We start from the raw sequence: 19698 nt of genomic DNA on the forward strand, positions 1-19698 counted from the left end.
TGGTACCTACAAACCTCACTGATCTTTGAAATTGTAGATACTTAGCACAACTGAAAAATCAGACACTGAATGATTGCACAGCAAATGAAGCATTACAAAATAGGGGATGCCACTCAAAATGTAGCCCAATATAATCACCACAAAGTTGATTTAGAGTTACAGCTTTGATGTCTTGCTCCTCTGGGTTTACACTTGATCCAGTGGATTTCAACTGCTTTAGTAAAATAAAATGTCCATGAACTAGAGGGTAACTTTTCTTTATAAATAAACCATTCTGAAGATCGTGCCTGGCAGCAGCTGAGCTCTATTTGGGCCTCTATAACCCAACCAATTATACTTGTGGAAGTCCAAGGCTTGACAGATAAACCCGGGCCACACAAACCAAAAAGATTTCCCTCTACTCTTGGGATGTGGCTCCTGAAGATCAAGGACAGTCCAAGTCCAGGCTTATTCCACTCTTCTCCCTTCCATTCCTCCTCCTTTGTATACTTCTCTGTATTCTCATTTGTGCCAGCGTGGTCATTAAAGTGTACCTCTCCAGTGAGCCAGCTGAAGGAGTCAATCTTGTTGCAAACTTTTCTTTATTGCTGGGTTAGTTTTCAGAGAAGTGAGTGCCCTCACTCAACCAATGATCAGCTACCTGAGTAACTGAGCTAGCACAAGGCAGCGTGTGGAAATGTGTGGCTAGGGTAACCTGAATTTCCTATGAAATTGCACCTTTTTTCTGGGCAGCAAGCTAGTGATTTCATCCCAAAAACATATTCTTGACATAGAAAAAGAAGAAACGCGTCAGTATATCAACAATTCAAACTGCTTAAGGAACTGGTCCCTAAGACTAGAAATAATGTCTAACCTCTGTGTTCTGTATCTCACACTGAAAAATGAAGATTGAACTGGAAGAACATCACAGAAAGCATAAAATGTATAAAGAAAACATCCAGCTTTAACTGTTATATCTATTTTCTCATGAATTTAAACAATCTATAAAATTGACCTCCATGTAAATACTGTATCACCTACTACCGCCACATACAGCACTGGGATCCCATTATCAAAAGAAATTCCAATCTCAAAAAATAGGTAATCAGTTTCACAGTAGAAACTCAAGAGATTAAAAACCCTACCATATTTGTTCTGAAGAAAATTTCATCTGAAATACTTCTAAAGCTGAGTTACTCAAACTGCAAATGCAGTTCTACAAAATTAGTGCACACTGTCTTGAATAAACAACCTACAAGGAACTTTTTATTCTTTTTTTTACTCCACTCTCTCAAGTTAACCTGCAAGTTCATCAGTAGCAATTCTGAACCCTATTACAAAGTATCAGTAGGGAATCTGACCAGGATTAATAGGGGTACTCAGTCCTGGGATTAGATGGTGTCTTGTTTCATGGATTTTAGGCCATCTGTTCTTCCCTACTACATTATATTCCTGCAGAACTATAAACGCACCTCCACCTCAGGGACTATAGAAAGGAATTAGAATTCTTCTGCTTTTCATTATCACAAGATTCAGTAACTCATTTCATTGTCAGGATAATCCCCTTTTACTCTTTCTTTTGCGCTTGCAGGATATGCCAAAATGACAAATAAAATCCCAGATGTTAGAGACCTGATGAGGTCTCCACCTTTCCTTGAGTGTTGTGTTTAAGCTACTTGGGACACGGTGTCAAATCTGACAGGACCCTGATGCCCACACCCAATATTCATTAAGGTTTGTTAGTGATTTGTATAGCTGTCTACAAGCTGCACTTCCACCTCAGTCCTCAGTGGCCATTTAAATATTTAGTTTGTCCTCTGGCTTTTACTGACAGAGAATTAATTTCCTATTGTTCAAGTGTTGGAAAGAGTTTATATTTCTTTCTAAAAGTAACAAACGCCTTCTGGGTGTTGTAAATGGCTTGTTACTGCTGCATATTATTTTAGGTAGTCATATCTAATTTAAAGTTTTATTTCTCCATGGGCTAGCTTGCATATCTGCAGCACACAAAGGCTATGACAACGCCTTAGCAGAGTTTTCTCGAGGGAGTTAGTTAACTCCAAAACGAAGTTTGGTCTTTGCTCTATACCAATTCATATCTGCATTTAATTTCTAATAGTTCTGTAAAGTATCTCAAGTATGTAATTATTTTCAGGTTTAGTAAAAATACTTGCAATTATCATAGCCTCAACTAGTGTTTATTTTTTCCCCTTTATTTATATGCTAAAGTAATCATCTATACATATGGGACAAAGGACTGGGGAATTCTGTGTATGATCTTTGGAATATTTTATGTCCGTAACTCTCTCAGTTCACATGCGGAACAGCAAGACTTCCCTCCCATGTTCAGCCAGAGTAAAATAAGGCTCCACTGAGAGGTTACAGGCTTCTCGCTGTCTTTCACTTTGGGGAAAGAATGGTCCTCAACTTCTCTTGCTTTATCTGCTCTTTTGGCAGGTAGGTAGTGCTAATTTCAACAACAAACCTAAACTAACTGAAAGCCATATGTTTAGAATTGCATTCTGTTTTCTAGTATTTCTTGCTAAAACTTATTTTAGCTCTAATGCAATGTGAGAGTTAAGGAGTCACACACCTCAAGCACAGTACCAAGTGATCTCAGATCTGACTGGGTACATGGGACTAGGGCCCTAAGCATTTTACAGAAGATGCCACATACTTCAGAGGACAAAAATCACTGAACCAGTATAACAACAGTTCTTGGAGTTGGGGTTTTCATCAACAGTACAAACAAGCTGCCAAATTAAGTGTTTGGTATTTACTTGTATAAAATGGGTACGAGTTTTAACTTGTAACTCCAAGCCACAAAATATAAAATGAACATCAGTATGACAAAGTTCTACCCTTAAGGGCATCAGGAAAACGATAATGGTAACCTCTTTTAAAGTAATTTTTTTTTTAAAGAGGGTTTTTGTTTTATTATTTTTCATTTTGTGCCAGTACACAGCAACACAGTCTACAACAGTGTTACCTTACTAAAACCAAAATACTCAGTATTTAACCATGAGTACAGAGAGGAACATAAGTATTCTAACAGAAATAGTAACCATGTTATTACAAGTAACTGTTGTACTCAAACCTGAAAAATGTCCAAAAAATGAAGTCCCTTGACACACTAAAGGTTTGGGGTTGAACAACAGCGCAGCAGATATATAGAGATAGAGTTGTTTTAGTTTGATCCAACTGCAATGTGAGTGTTCAACACTTACAATTTATTTTTTTGAAAGTGAAATCATTCAACTAATTAGCCCCTCTGCTTTTCAGAAGCTAAAACTTTTTAGTTTTGTAAGAAATTAAGAAGAAAAAAGAAACCAGAATGCCTGTAGTTTCCATGATTAAACCAGTAAAGTCTAGAGGGAAAACTGATAACTAAAAAAAAAATTTGGATAGCAAGCTCTTTTCTTAATTTCAGTTGAAAAGAAATGAAAGCAATACACAAGGTCATGCACTTTTATTTTCCCCCTATAAGGGAGGAAAAATGTCGACAATATATATTCTTGCAAGGTTTTTTTTGTTCAATAATTCCTAGCAAATAGGGTTCCTTACAAAACAACTTCATCTCCTGCATTAAAACTCATCTGGAAAAGGGGCCGTTTACACTGTTTATAAAACACTGCCACATAAAACGTGTAAAAAACCATATTTCACTAAAAATAGCTTGCGTAAGTAAGGGATTAGAGTAGTTTCTACTGCTATAATTGTTCCTTTGTAGTTTTTTCCATGATGTTTTTGAACAGTGTTTTTAACTATGTTTATTAAAGTCAGCACATCAAAAAGGATCAAAGAGCAAGCTAGTGAGAACCAAAGAAACCCCAAGCGTATTGTGTTGTCTCACTGGGGAGTTATGCAGATTCAAGTAAACAAGTGCAAATTGTTGAGGTTTTAATGAAAATTTTCTACAATTATTGTATCTGAAGTCATTCTATATAATAACATCTGTACAGCAGATGGCCATACTGTACAAAAGGCAAGCAGTGCTCCTTTTTCTTCCTCCATTTTAACAGTACATCTGAGATGACTACTTTTGTCATTGCGCTTAGCTTGGTTCAGCAAATAATTCGTAAAATGCAGCTGCTGCAGATGGTCACAATAGTTATTTGACTGTAAAATCAAAGACACAGTGAAGTATTCACATATTAGCTTCATTCTATTAAAAAAACTCTGACATTAACCCTGTTCAGCTCAAAAGGTGTATCTATAAAACCTTTTATAAAAAGAACAGTAGTGAAGAACTGAGATATTTAAATGCTCCTTCCTCTCAAGACACAGCTACAAACTTTTACAAATTGAGTTAGCTTGCATAATTATGTTGTAATAATAAAACAACTCTAGTTAGCAACTGTGGTATTCTTCTAAAGGATTTTAACACAAGATACCATTTCCCCCACACTAAGTATTTTATCTTCTCTCCTGAAGTTCTAATTTCCACTTTGGTTTCTATCAGCACCTTAAATTCAGATTAAAAATTGTAAAAAAAAATCCAAGCAATTACTTAAATTTTTTTTGACCATTTCAATCAGTTTCATGGAAGTGTGTCTTTTGCTCTTATTAAAACTTAATTTATTGCACCATCACAACAGTATGTAAAACCTCATGCAGATGTATTTTTCTTTTTATAAAGTATAGATAAAGCATTTTTAACTGGAAAAAATGTGAAAATTGTCTGTTGATGTCTATTAGTTGTCTGGTTATGAAAGTTCTTTATATAGAATAACTAATGTCCGTTTTCATTAGATTTGACATCAGTGTTGCTTTACTTCACAATGCCTGCCAGACTATGACCATACTGAAGATTCATGTATGGCTTACAGCACGTAAAATAAAGATTGATTTCCTCAGACTGACAGAAGAATTAAGAAACAGAACTTGTAGCTGAAAATGTTTCTGAGGCATAACATGCAAGGCGAGGTACGTCCTCCTTCTGGGAGGATGAAAACTCCAGGTTAAGTGAAATACAGTGTGAGTTTGCCAAATTGCTTTATAGAACAGTGACGGAGTGGCCCGGCTTTGACATACCGAAGCATGATGTGGACACCATAATGTACCATGGGACAGATAACGCATAAACGATACAGGCGAAACAATGGAAGGGAAGAGGATTATTACACAGAAACAAAACTAAAACTACTTAAAGCACATTATAAAGGCTTTTACTCAGTTGCAGTGCCTTCTATGCTAGAATTGCGATCCGACTGGAAAAGCGTGGGAACACAGGCACTGTTCCTGCCTGCACTGCTGTTTATTAATGGATAAATCAAAAGTTTCAGGCCCCGGCACCTTCACGGGTTTTCACATCCTATGAACCTTAAATTTTTCATTTTTAACTTCTAAAACAATAAAGAAGAACTGAAACTTGCTGGCCTGAGGAAAAAATATTTCTAATGAAAAAGAAATAAATCACCACCTCGCTTGGCCAACAACTTGTTCCTCTCAGCTACAGACCATTTTACCTCACAAGCTACTCTGCCAACTACCTACATCTGGCTCTTCTCCACACTGTGGAAATATGCCATCTTATTAATTTTATTGAAATACTAATAAAACAATTTACAATGACACTCAAAATATCTTCATTTTAAATGAGTCTCTGGTATCTGGTTAATTGTACCCGAGGTGTAACGTTTCCTTGCAGTGCTTCATTAACAAGGCCAGAGTGCCTGTTTTCCCTGTGTGACTCTCAGGTGTGCAGAGGAAACATGTAAAAATTGAAAACTTCGTAAATCTGGAGGAGAATAACAGTATGACCCAATATTTACATAGTAGCACCTGTCAGAGCTCTGAACAATTATTTTCACATTTTTTAAAGACAGAAACAAAGGTCCTAACAAGAAAATCTAGTTATAGAGTGAAAACTGTCAAAATTTTGCCCTTTGAATTATGTGCTAAATTATTGGAATACCAGAGGAGAGGTTCTCATAACCACTATTTCAGCCAGAATTCCATCAATAAATTAGTAATTACAAGCTGGGGGATATTAATGACAAAATTAATCATTCTTGGGTGCTGCCTCACTGAAAGGAAAACTCAGGTAATAGAGTCTATCAGGGATTTGCTATTTTCTATTGTGGATTTATGATGTTGGCTAGAGCAGTTCCCTGCAATGCCCCACACTTTGAAATGGTCATTAGACCACCACTTAGACAAACCAGTAGCACTTCCAACTTTAAAAGAAGCCTCTTACCTGCAGTTTTATGTCCACTTTTAATATTCAGGCTTCCACTGAGGTTTGAGAAAGAGACTAACAAACAAGGTTTGCTGGGATGTGGGATGGTTTCCATCAAAACAACCATTTGAACGGTGTGAATGGAAATTTTCTGGAAGCAGGAAAGGGCTTGCCACAAGTTTTCTTGCACTGAAGCCTTTTGCACAGCGTTGGTGTGCACAGCAGGTAGCAAGTCCTTTGTACTGGGGTGTCTGGATATAAAAGTGACATCCTCATCTGGAATAATGCCGGCTGATGGAGCAGCCTCCTTCCTGGGCACATCGTCATTTGCGGTTATGATTTTCTTCAAGAACTGGTTTAATTGGTCAAGTCTGGCAAAACTGAGATTTGCTTTCAATGGTTTTGATATGTCCACATTTATGTCAGCTGTAGGGGAGAATTGGAGAAAGAAATATGATAAGCTGTAGTGCAATTATTCAAGCTGTGTGCAAATATTAGGCATTGAGTGGAAATAACTTTTCCATAATATTTCCACCATGTTTCATTAAAAGGACCAAATCAATGTTAAAACATAACAAAACAATATTTTTAGCAATAAATCTGAATTAAAATATAATGAAAAATACTGTAAGCAACTTTCACTATATACAGTTTTAAAGGAAAAAACGTGGCACAATGTGGATCTTAATCTCCTTGTTTCTTCCCAGGGATCACCACAGCTATCCGAAAGACACACACTTTATTGGAGTGTGTAGGAGGGTACGTACATTAGTTCTTTTGTGTCAGAATAAAAATATACTTCACATTCTCTTGAGTTTTATACCCAGAAGAACTACTTGACTAAACTCCAAAGCCAACAGTGAACATTTTCAACACATTTAAATGAGTGAATAACATGTGTATTCTGTTGTTCCCTACATAGCTCATATGCAGCAGTCTTCAATGCATTTTCAAGATGAAATGTGAAATAAAAAGCAAATACAAAAACTGAGGTATGTCTAGTTTTCTTCATTTTCCAGAGAGATTGGAATAATTTATTGGTTTTAAATTTTTAAAAAAATCATTATTACTTTAAAAATGTTTTTCATCTCCTTACCAAAAAGGATTTTGGTATTTCTCAGACTACTAAAATACTCACAGAATTTTTAGGAATCACAATTAATATGAACAACATTGTTAATAGTAATATCTTAGTAGCTGAAATGTAGGAATTACCAAAAATTATTTCACAGGTAGGAAGCAGGACTTCATGAAGGCCGAAACTTATTTCTGTGCTGCAGTATCAGTACATAATTCCTTACAGAAATCCAGCTTTTAACTGAGTTTTTAGGATTTTTCATTTCAAATTCAGTTTTTAACCAGTAATGAGACAGCTATTCTGGTTAGGGGGAAAAGTGCTTTTCCCTTTGATTGCCACTGCTCCAATCCCATGAACCAAAAGTAATTAAAATTCTGTGCATATATCTAAACTAGATTAAATGTTCAAACAGCACTACTTAGTTTTGAATTTCACTATAAATATATACAGGAAACACTGTCTGTTGAAGGTTTTACACAGATTAATGAATATTTCATCGAAGTTTCAAGTTGTCCAGGATCACATTTTACCCTTAACATTGATGCAAACTAATGAGTTTGATTCTCCCATTCTTTAGGTAATTTTTAGACCAACGGTAAAGGGCTGCCGGGGCAGAGTTTCAGAGCTGCTTTTAAGCACAGGTTTATAATGACTTCAGAGACTCACAGGCACATGACAAAGTACTTTTCTGATCCCCTCCCCCCAAAAATATCTGGCACATTTTCTACAAAGATAAGAGAAATTTATTAATGGCTGTGTAAGGTCTGTCATAGCTGAATTAAAAAATCCAAAACAATGTTAGAAAAATGTTTGCAATACTCCACAAGCTACAGCTAACTGAAATTAAAGACTGAAACACTATCTTAACAGTAACTTTTAATTTTAATTAATGGTTTTCTGAAAATGCTTTCTCTTGCACTGAAAGCCTTCCACACTGAACTAGGAACTGGCAAAACACTAGCTAATATGTGAGTCTAGTAGAAAGGCAAGTACCAAAGCTAGGAAACTGGGCATTAGAAGAAAGCAGGATTGGAAAGGGGTGTTAAACACTGGAATGGACTGCCCAGGAAGGTGGTGGAGTCACCATCCCTGGAGGTGTTCAAGAAGCAACTGGACGTGGCACTTAGTGTCAGGGTCTAGCTGACATGGTGCTGATCAGTCAAAGGTTGGACTTGATGATCTCAGATGTCTTTTCCAGCCTCAGTGATTCTGTGAAGATTTTCAGGCATCCAAAACCACACAAGATCAACTTGGAAGTTTTTTCAAAATCCTTATATACTGACATTTTTAATTAAAACCATGGGAAGAAAAATGTCGTAACACTTCGGAAAAACTCCCCACCCTTCCTGGCACTTGGAATATCCCAAGATTTGCCTGCTTTCTAAGCAGACATGATTGGGTCTCTCCTTCCTTTGGAGAGAGAAAGGAGTTAGGAAGAAAGTAGAGACCCATGTGACACTATGACACTAATTTATCTGCAATACTCAAATGAAAAGGACTGTTTTTAAAATGAAATGTTAAAAAAACCAACCAAACTGCCTTATCAACTTGAATTTCTCCTTTAGTAATGTAGCAAAAAAGGAGTAAAATAGAATAGATGTTATTTATTGTTTTTGCTAAATAATTAAGTTTCTAAGTTAGTAAAGGACGACCCTTACTCCTTGGTATGGCAACTTTCACATCTAACTGCTTTATCTAATGCACATACAATGGCCAACACTTTTCTATGGTAATAGAGCCCAGAAGAGGGAAAAAAACAACAAAGCTCCCTGACACCCCAAATCTTCTTAGACATAAGTTGACACAAGAGGTGTCAAGGGCTTAATCCAAAAAGCAAACTGAGTGTGAAAGATTGAAAAGGAGATAAACACAAAGGCAGAAGCTCTTTTTGGGGCTTTCTTGGGCCAGGGCAGAGAAGACATAGGGTGCTGGTGCAGCTCAGTGCTGGAACATACTTGGCACCTGGGTCTGTGATTTATCACTGCTCTTGGCCACTCATCCAAGAAGGCAATAAAAAAAGGACCACCAGGACACCAGAGAAATGCAAATGACTTCCCTCTTTTCTGTTTGGAAACTGTGCACGTCACACAGAAAAATCTTGTCATGACTGATAACTTGACAAAGTTTTGTATGAAGTTATTATAATCCACTAAATCAGCTCTGACAGAATGTGGTGGCAGCCAGAAGCATAATTGCAGAAAATGCAACTTTGGAACCTTCACTGCAAATATTTTAACTATCTCATAATGATATAGGTTATTTTTACAACTGGTTAAAGATTATGTAAAGAGATTCTTAGGCATTTTAAGTAAAACATTCAAAAAGAAAAAAAAAAACAACCCACAACTGAGCAATCTTTAGTCTTTGACCTCTTTTACACTTTATCCTTAGTAATATAAAAGAAACTTTAACATTCCTACTAAGGAAAATATATTTAAGTGATGGACAGAACAATGCAAACTGATGAAATATGCAGAGCTATTTATAGGAGTTGATTAAGATAGATGTTCAGCAGCTTCACGAGACAGTCAAAATAGGCTAAAAAGCGATTTAAAACTTAAGAGTGACCCAGATTCAAATGGAATAAAATACTTGGGGTGCAAAATCCAAGTGTAACTTTTTTTTAGATTATTTTAAACACCTAGGGAAGAACAGCACATAACACTGTGCAAATTCTGTACCTGTAGGAAAACACAGTCTTCCTGTAACTCAACTAACTCTTTGAATCGTCCAAAATTACATCAGAATCAAGACAGTGCAAAAGGTAGCTCAAAACTGCCTTTAACTCCTCAATTACATGAGCTTCTCCTTTGCCTACCAGTGACTAGCTACCAAAATTATAACCCAAAGCATTCTTTAGATTTAAGACATATTAGCAATAACTTATTTTGCCAGCTGTTATCTATTTCCAGAAAAAAAAAAAGTGAAAAAATTACTGTGCTTGCAAATAGATTGCACCAAGAGAGTTATTTCTGTTATGTTTAAATCAAACTGAACTAGATGGTATCAAAGCAATTTTTTTTTATTACAGTATAGCATTTGAGTGTAGACTTTGAATTGTTCTTTCTCTTCCTCAATTTCTTCACTACTTCTCTTTAGACTACCCAGTAAATCCATGTATTTCAATTATTAGTTTCTAATTAGACTTTACAACTTTCTGAACAGCTACTAGGAAACAGAATGATGAAACAACTAGTGAGTTAAAAGGAGATTAGATAAATATAAATAAATTACACTTATTATATGCTCCCACCACACCAGGAGATGACTTAACAGTGAACAAAAAGAAACACTTTGGAATAATGAAATCAGAGAGGGAATTCAGGTCCCAGAGGTGATTCTACGGAGTTTTATGTTAATGTACACCTTGTGGGGGACCAAAAATCAACTGGAATAGTTTCCTGAAAACCGTTTCCAGCTATTTTCTCATTTTAAAAGTTCCAACTTCACTTGACCCATTAGTCATCATATTACTTACATTTATTATGTATTTTGAAATCTATTACAAAAAACCCAATGGATTCAATATGGCCTGTTTGAACTAAATCATAACAACTATAAAAGAAAACCTATGAGCAGCATTCTGAAATTTCTGTCTGAAACAATTTCTTTCTTTGACATTTTATTACTTAGAGCTTCAGAAAAAAAATTCAGGGTTATGAGTATTTTACCCTTGTTCTCCATAACATTCAAATTTGTACTGGGAAGATATAATTTTCATCTGTGAACTTGGGATAATGATATTACTCAAAAGGACTTTTTATTCAGAGTGTTAAGGATGAATAAGCAACACAAAAATAACAAAAGCTCCTAGCATGTTGCTCCAGATAAATTCCAGCTCTTACTGAAGTCAGTGGGTTTATTCTAATACATATGACATAAGTTAATGTAGACAATGTTACTACTTCTATGACTAATAAACTATCATAGTATTTTCTTAATCTTAAATACCAGAAAGTAAATGCCATGAAAATTAGTCATAAGCTGAATATGGACAGGCTGGATCAATGGGCCAAGTCTATGAAGTTTAATAAGGCAAAATGTGAGTCCTACACTTGTGTCACAACAATCCCATACAGCGCTACAGGCTGGGGGAAGGATGTCTGGAAAGCCGCGTCTTGGAGAAGGACCTGGGGGTGCTGGTTGACAGGAGCGGAGGATGAGCCAGTGTGTGCCCAGGTGGCCAAGAAGGCCAGTGGTATCCTGGCCTGTATCAGCAATAGTGTGGTCAGCAGGACCAGGGCAGCAACTGTCCCCTGTGCTGGGCACTGGTGAGGCTGCACCTCGAGATCTGTGTCCAATTCTGGCCCCTCACTAGAAAAAGGACATTGAGGTGCTGGAGCATGTCCAGAGAAGGGCAACAGAGCTGGTGAAGGGTCTGGAGAGTAAATCTTATGAATGGAAGCTGAGGGTGTTTAGCCTGGAGCAAAAGAGGCTCAGGGGGGACCTCAACACTCTCTACAACATCCTGAATGGAGATTGGAGCCAGGTGGGGAGTGGCCTCTTCTACCAGGCAACCAATGACAGGACAAGAGGAAATGGCCTCAAACTGTGACCGGGGAAGTGCAGGTTGGACATCAGGAAGAATTTTTTCACTGAAAGGATGGTTTGGCATTGGAATGGGCTTCCCAGAGAGGTGCTGGAGGCACCATTCCTTGACGTGTTCAAGAAATTACCGGATGTGGCACTTAGTGCTATGGTTTAGTTGACATGGTGGTGCTAGGTCAAAGGTTGGACTTAATGATCTTGGAGGTCTTTGCCAACCTTAATGACTCCATCATTTATAATACTGGGATCTTTTCGAAGACTGAGGAATGTTAAAGTGTGAGAGAGAAAAAGATGCCATTTTCTAAGAATTTGTTCATTTTCCGTAACTCTCATTCAGCAGTGGATCTTTTACTTCTTACAGCTAATACAGAAAAAACCAGGTCTTTCTCCTTGAGGCTGGACATGGATCGATCTCTCCCCAACTCCAAGGCGGCTGTAAAAAAGAAGGCTGTAAAATATTAAACTTCTTAATACAGAGTACTTCTATAGAAGAAACTACTATTTATCCTAAACTCTTAAGATTATTTAATTTCCTAGTCCTCAACAGGAGAGGAGCAGATGATGGTATAAAACATTTTACCAGCACTGATATTCTTTCTTCCTCAGCCACCCATCCTGATGTAGGGACTTTAAACAGAGGAAATCTGAGGAAGGTAAAGGTAATCTTGAGCTCTGATCCTGATTTGGAGTCAGGGTGGCATTTCAGCAACAGGGTAATGGCTGAATTGCAAAAATTAAATTTATAAAAATAGGAAAGAGACATGTAAAGAGAAGACTAGTTGTACTGTTCTCAATTGTCTCTGGTCAGGCATCAAAAGAGACACAAATTAAGAGAAATTGAAAAGCAAGAAGAATCCAAACGAATTGTTTTTATCCTCTAATTCATCATTCCCAATTTGGATCAAGGGAAAATGAGGAAGAAACTTGAGACAAGGCTTCAGAGGCCATCTGCAGTCCATCTTGCATTCTGCTTCTGTGGGACAGATGCCAGTTAGTCTAGAAGAGACTGGTAGTCACTGCTCAGTATTTCTCCCTACTGGTGTCTGTGTGCTGCAGCCCCACAGAAAGAGCTCTCCAAGGCCAATATGGCAAACTACAGCCTTCAGGGAGCTTAATCACCCTGAGCCATGCCGGGTGCTCCCCAGGGGGAACAACACCTACTTCCATGACATAGTATGTCATTGACATTACATGAAGGTGACACTTAGACATTAACAGCTCCAGCTAGCCAGTGCCCAGCTTTGAGATCTCATGCAAGGCTCAGAGTGATGCAACTCTATTCATTTTTTAAAACTGTCCAAGTAAACCAGGATAAATTCTTGTAGGTCAAGAAGACCAAAGATACCATTAATAAACAATGGAGGGTTACTGCTAGTCAGTAGATGCTGACTGAAATTAAGCAACTGTGCAGCTACCAAATACAGCTCAGAAGTGTGTCAAGGGCTGGGTGGTGAGGCCAAAAACTATAATGGGGGCATCGGGAGGCACTATCATGAAAGCAAAAGCCTGGCTAAGGGAAACATTAACTCTCTCAACAGAGAGTCAGGAAAGATGAAGCACAATACAGTGAGATGAAATAAATTGTTCCAGGTCATGGAGCACAATTGTGAAAAAGAAAAGAATCCATAAATACTAACTCTCTGTTTTCTGCTTAGCTGCTGAATAATACATCTATATTAAGACACACATGGAAAAAAAAGAAGAAAAGAAGGTTTCAGAAAATGGAGCAAATGTTTGACATAAGTGTTAAAAGAATTAAAAGGAAGTATTTACCAACTTATCCATGTGGCTTCACTGTGCAGTTTTCATTTTCAGTACTAAGACATATAAGAAACTAAATTTAAAGTAAGTGTTGTAGACACTGCTTTTAGAAAGGTACTTTGATAATTTTACTCATTATTACACTGATATTACAGACAATAGATGTGTCAAATCCAAAGCATTACCTACAGGCTGGTACACCTGTTTGGAATATTTCTCTTTGCCCTCTTAATCAAATAAATATAATTTCATGGCTACAGTGTCAGTGCTTTAAAAACTTGTTTGTAAAAGAGCAAAGGGAAAAAAAAACCTACTAGAAAGCTCAAAAGTTTTGCAAATGACCCAGAGTTAATTAGAAAAGTCTGCACCCTGGCTAGTTCCCCTTCTCACGTGTCAGCTCTCATTAAATCAAAAAATTCTCCTTTCAAAGTTAACAAACACCATGGTTAACAAAACTGTTAAACTGGGATCAAGTGGGCACATTCCTAGGTTTATATATGATGTCATGCTAAGCAGCACACAGCTGAACTTGCAAGTAGTATGAATGATTTTTCAATATATTAAGTATCTGATCTAATGCTAATTTTCTCTCTATAGGCTAACTGTGCTGGGAACAGGTGGCCCTGCTTTCAATTATGGAGGGCTAACATGCCAGTGTGAGGCCTGGATTAGTTCACCTTCTCACAGGGAATTTGCCTCGGTTGGGAATGGATTTATTATGGCTTCACACATGGAACGGAGCTCATGTCAGCTGAGGGCAGTGATACATCATATGATTCAAATTAACCTGCTGTGGACTGTTCCTCAGGGCTGATATTGTGTATTAAAATGACGACATTTTTAAAACAGCTTGAAAGAAACCAGGATTGCTGAAGTGCAATGGTTCCAATTTGTTCCAACTAATCTATCACCTGCTGGAGATATTATTCTAGTGGGTTTCTAGTAGCTGCTATTTTCCAGGTTTCTCCAAACCACTGACCTTGGTAATGGATACAATTGTTGCCTCTGCAAACAGTGGGGAAAAAAGGCTGGAGAGAGTGCCATGGTGCAGTTCTGATTATTGTTTTTTATGCCTAAGCCTAGATCCCCTGCTGTGTCCCTCGTGGAGCCCAAATCATGTGTGGAGGGACTGGCATGAAAGAGAAACCCACCAGTTCTCACTTTATTTTTCAGTGGGACGGACACATTGCTTAGTTTATTTGGATATTGTCTTCTGCAGAAATTATTTATAGAGATGAATAATGAAGGACCTCCATTAATTCACATCTAACCCAATGCCTTCCCAAGAAACTACTTGGGAAAGAGGACTTCAGTATAAAGCACCTATAATTGGTGTGTAAGTATTTTAAGGCAATTTGTATGAAGCTGTACTACATAAACATGTTTTGTATCATTTGCATCCAGAAAGACTGCATCAAAAAGACAGCTTTTATAGCTAAGAAAGGTGATTTAAAAAAAATCCAGAAGGAGGACTAGAAGGTAAAGGCAGTAATTATTCAAAAGCTATTAAAACAAGATGGTCATATTTGTTCCTCACCTAATGATCTATATCTAATGCTGAAGCAATAAATAGTTCACTTCTATGTATTAGACAAGAATTAGATGTACAGTCCAGTAACAGACTGAATATAAAAGATAGAGGGTCATGTAAAGTGATGTAAATGGAATTTTAAAAGTTTTAAATAATTAGTTTTTATAGAAAGAGAAGGAATAGTCCTTTAATATGTTGTGGGGTTAAAGTTGAGGTCTGTTCCCACAGGCCTGATGATGAATGCTTATTTCTCCTAGGATCCTATTACCTTAAATCTGGAAGAAATATAGTTTTTCTTTAGTTGCCAAAAATGTACAAAATAATCAACTCATGTGGCAAGAAGTGCATTAATGTATCCTGTTATTCTCATTTAATTAGTGGTTTCCAAGTTTAGCTACTTGCTGTAGTTTTTTGATCTCCGAGCTAATACAGACTGACAACCTGGTTTCCTGTGTGGTGAAACCATACGATTTTTCTGTGGAACACTATCTACTTATCTACTTCAGCTGACAAACTATTTGCAAGGAGTACTGGTTTTGTCTAACACAGCAAACATTGGGAACCACTTGAAGACTTTTTTCTGTTAACTGCTCGATAGTATTTTCCATTATAAAATATAGGCATGTTTGATTCTTATATTTGAAATTTAACCTCAGCACACCAACAACGTATTTTGAAAGAAAAATGGCATTACAGTTAATCCACTGAACTCTGAACATTTAAAATCGACACAGAAAACTGTATAGTTATCCCAACTACTACACCAGATTTTTGTCTGCATAGGCACAGCTTTCAAAAATGTGCTGACTTTTCAGAACAGTTGATCATCTGTAACCAAGAGGCAGCACCTCCTAGTACATATAATGCATTTCAGCAATTTACTTAGTGCAGTTATAAACCACATATACATAAATGAGTATGAAAACACACACACTATGTCATTAGAAAATAGGTCACTTAGTAGCAGCATTCTTTGCCAGATATTCACCAGAAGAGTAGCCTTCAAGGCCTGCAACATAACTCTACTCCAGTGGTGCCTTTATTTATTCAATTTATTAGCTAAGCTGTCTCCCATCACACATACTGTTTGTTGACCTTGCAAGAGCTCTTGGGATTTTTGCTGAGGTTCTTGTCCTCAGAAAACAATTGCCAGCTGAGTTAGGATCTGGTGGTGTAACACTTTCTCCAGGCCTGCTGACGGCCAAGCTACCTCACCCTGGAAGAAGCTGTGGTTAGGGGACTTCTTGTCCCGCAGGGAATTAGTAACTAATTTTCCAGTAGCCTGCTGAGGAGCTGTCAAGCTCTTGTAACTCCTTGCATGTGCTGTTCTGATGCAATCACAAGCAGAATGAGCCTTCCATTACTCATCCAATGAAACTTCCATCCCCCAAGGAAGGCTTCTTGGTAAAGGTTAGTTTATTTGAAGAGGATCTCATAGTGGTAACAGCTGAGGTTAGGAAAATCTGCAAGGGAGGGTGGAGCTGTTTTGTTATACTACACTGGCAAACACTTCATTAAAATTCAGAGAAATTACTGTTGAGTCATGTGTAATGATTGTTCCAATTAGCAGCAAAAAGATAATGAAAAAATGCCTTTTGGCTAAGAATAGATCCTGGAAGAAATCTCTTAAGTTTTAAATGCTTTGCAAGAATAAATAAATTGAAGATTATGATGCATTAATTTATGGTTTTCCCGTTCCTTATTCATCCAAACACTATGGAGGGGAGAGATTTACCACTAATGCAAGATATGACTGAACTGGTGAAATTGGGGTGGACACTTGCACTATTTGTGAATATACACTTTGCAAGCTGGTACCAACTTCCATGTTTGCTAGTTTAGTTAGGAATCTGTCCCACTGACAGGACAGCATCAGGGAAACATCTTCAGGTGTGTAATAAATTAAATATAAAGGCTGTGCCAGGAAACTACAGTGAGAACACCTTGAGAGAAGTGGAGGGCACAAATGAAGGGTCTGGGAATATGGAAATCTGACAAATGTGGAGACAGAGGACGTAACTGGGGGTAGAAGGATAAAAGAAAACCATTCTGGCAGCAGTGATAAAATGTTCCTGATAGGAGGTATCTTTACCACTCTTGTGCTGTTCCTGATTCAAATGAAAAGCCATAGTTTCTATCAATTAATCTTTTTTTTTTTTCCTCAAATGGCACCAGAACATGCAGTAGGTCTGAAGATTCAAAGGCCTAATAATGTACCCAAATATACATCAATATAACAAAAGCTCTGCATTATCAAGTGGTTTTAAAAGTCTTCCCTAAAATTATGTCTTTAGATAGCATAGAAAACCAAAAAAAAGGAGCAATGATGAGGTTGTTCACATACTTTATTGTTTCCTTGAGACTTTTGCCTGTGTGCAAAGTATGTTTTTTCAAGCTACTTAACCACAGTACTTATAGTCAGGGGCCAAATATGTGTGTCTCATTCACTGGTTACTCAATTGATGTCTTAGGCTCTGATATTCAGAAGTGATTACTGCTTCACCCAAAGACAATATGAGCTGTGTTCCCAACATCAAATGCTATATTTTTAAGTATTTGGGAAAACTAAATTGTGTATTTTAAATTGATAACCTTAATACAATGAGAAAACCTTTAATATCTCTGTGTCTCAGTTGTCTTCTGTGAAATGGCAAGGGCATTAGTATTCCATTATCCATGTGAGGGTTGTGCAGGTAAATTAGTATTTCTGTAGTGCTCAGATGCTACAGCTGTAAGGAATGCAAAGGTAATTCTGCTGTAGATCCAGGATTAGATAGTGTGCTGTAAAACTGCATGAATAGGTAACTATGAACAGGAAAATCCAGCACTGAAGAGCTGCTCACTAAATGACTGATAACAGCTCACTCCGTGCTGTGTGAAGATATTCAGGATAAAAAAATAAGTTAAACAATTCAACAAATTATAACAAATATGCATATGAGAAAATAGTTATGATGTATTTTCTAACTTTCACTATAACCTCAATTATTCTGCATTGTAATGTAGCTATAAATATATACTTCACAAAATACAGAATGCAATTTTCAGGAGCTTCTGATGCTCTAGGAGTAGAATTTCAAGTCATATTATGTTATGTAAATGCTAAAAACCCACCACTTACATTAACTAAAGAAACACAATATCACTAATTTTTAAATTTTACAGTATCAACACTTTGGATGATTGGAATTTCCAATGCCAGGTATCCAGATTTCAAAGAACCCAAGAGAAGATGGCTTAGAAAAATCTTGAGAACCATTATAAAAGTAATCTTTTCTAAACACAACTGCAATAACATTTCAGTTTTCTAGGACTAGAGGCAGGTAGGCTTCATTCTGCTGGAAACTTGACAAATTCAGCCTTTCTAAATTTACTGTGGGAAGAAAATGAATAATTAGACCTTAAAACAATGACTGGTCCAGGACTGCCCATTCCCCATTTTTCACTTTCATTCAGGGTAATTGCTGGAGGAAAATTTCACATTCATGAGCTAGGAATACAAGACATTTCTGATTATCTAATATCACTGAGTCATAGAATAATCAGGGTTGAAAGGGACCTTAGTGCTGATCTCCTTCAACCTCCCCTGCCATGGGCAGGGAGATCTTCCACTAGATTAGGTTCCTCAAGGCCCCATCCTGTGTCTATGTGTGCATATCTACAGGTTACATTAGAAAAGGAAGATTAAAGTGCAGCGCCTACCTGGTCCATTAAGGAAGTCTTTAATTTGCACAGTGATAAGAGGAGGTGGAATACCACTTTTAGCATCTACCTCTCCTGCTACTGTCTGCAACCAAATCTTGCAATAATCCAGAGCTTCTGGTAGAGTCTTCCCAGGATCTGCAGATGATAATCATCATAGTCATTAATTATATTCCAGCAATATGATACATAACAAAATGCTACTACAAAATTGATTAGACAAAATTAAAAAGTTTTAAATGTAATATGGTAAATATTATACCTAATATGACTGGTTTACATAGCATTTGTGCCTACAGACAGATGCATGTGTAGAATAATGCATGCACACATGGGCAAGAGGGCAAAGCTCTAATTATACAAAATTTAGAAAACATGCAAAAATACCAAGTAAAATACGAGTAAAATACATCAATAAAATGACTATAAATAGCACACAATTTTAGCTTTAATTAATGATTAAGTAATGATACTTAAGGACTCCTTACAAGAGAATCTGGGCCCAAAACCTGCTACTAGATTGTATTGTCATTGCTCGGTAGAGAAAATAATACTGGAAAGGTAAATTATAAAGGCAAAAAGACCAGAATGCTGTGAGAGCTCAGGAACAGAGCATGACAACAGTGCAGTTGTATCATTCCCTTTGGACCTTCACTCAGTAGCTAATCAGTAGCTCTTCTTGGGTACCACCTTTAATTGTGTTCCTTTGATCCCTCTGTAATACTACAACAGTACATTAAAATTAAATCCATCCAAGTGCTATTCTTGTCTTCATTTTCCATGTATCACACATAGCAAAACCAGCAGTGTAAAAAGGCTTTTTAATCTTTAGGGACTCATGGCCTTCAGTATGAGCGTTCTCAATTCTGGCCTTACGGTCTTAAATTATAAATAATCAATCATTGTTTATTATCGAGT

General features: G+C 37.0%; 1 protein-coding gene across 8 annotated transcripts in view; it reads right to left on the reverse strand.

The window, feature by feature from the left end:
* Nucleotides 1–19698, reverse strand: part of VPS13B (vacuolar protein sorting 13 homolog B) — a 437850-nt gene that overhangs the window by 90320 nt on the left and 327832 nt on the right. For all 8 annotated transcript variants that reach the window (XM_017730363.1, XM_017730354.1, XM_017730356.1 and 5 more), the window contains 2 exons: nucleotides 18781–18918; nucleotides 6179–6586 (listed from right to left, as the gene is read on the reverse strand). In XM_017730363.1, the coding sequence (XP_017585852.1) occupies nucleotides 6179–6586; nucleotides 18781–18918 (546 nt within the window). The remainder of the gene's footprint in view (nucleotides 1–6178; nucleotides 6587–18780; nucleotides 18919–19698) is intronic.

Source organism: Corvus brachyrhynchos, unplaced genomic scaffold (genome assembly GCF_000691975.1).
Source record: "Corvus brachyrhynchos isolate BGI_N302 unplaced genomic scaffold, ASM69197v1 scaffold302, whole genome shotgun sequence".
In the NCBI taxonomy this organism is placed as follows: Eukaryota; Metazoa; Chordata; class Aves; order Passeriformes; family Corvidae; genus Corvus; species Corvus brachyrhynchos.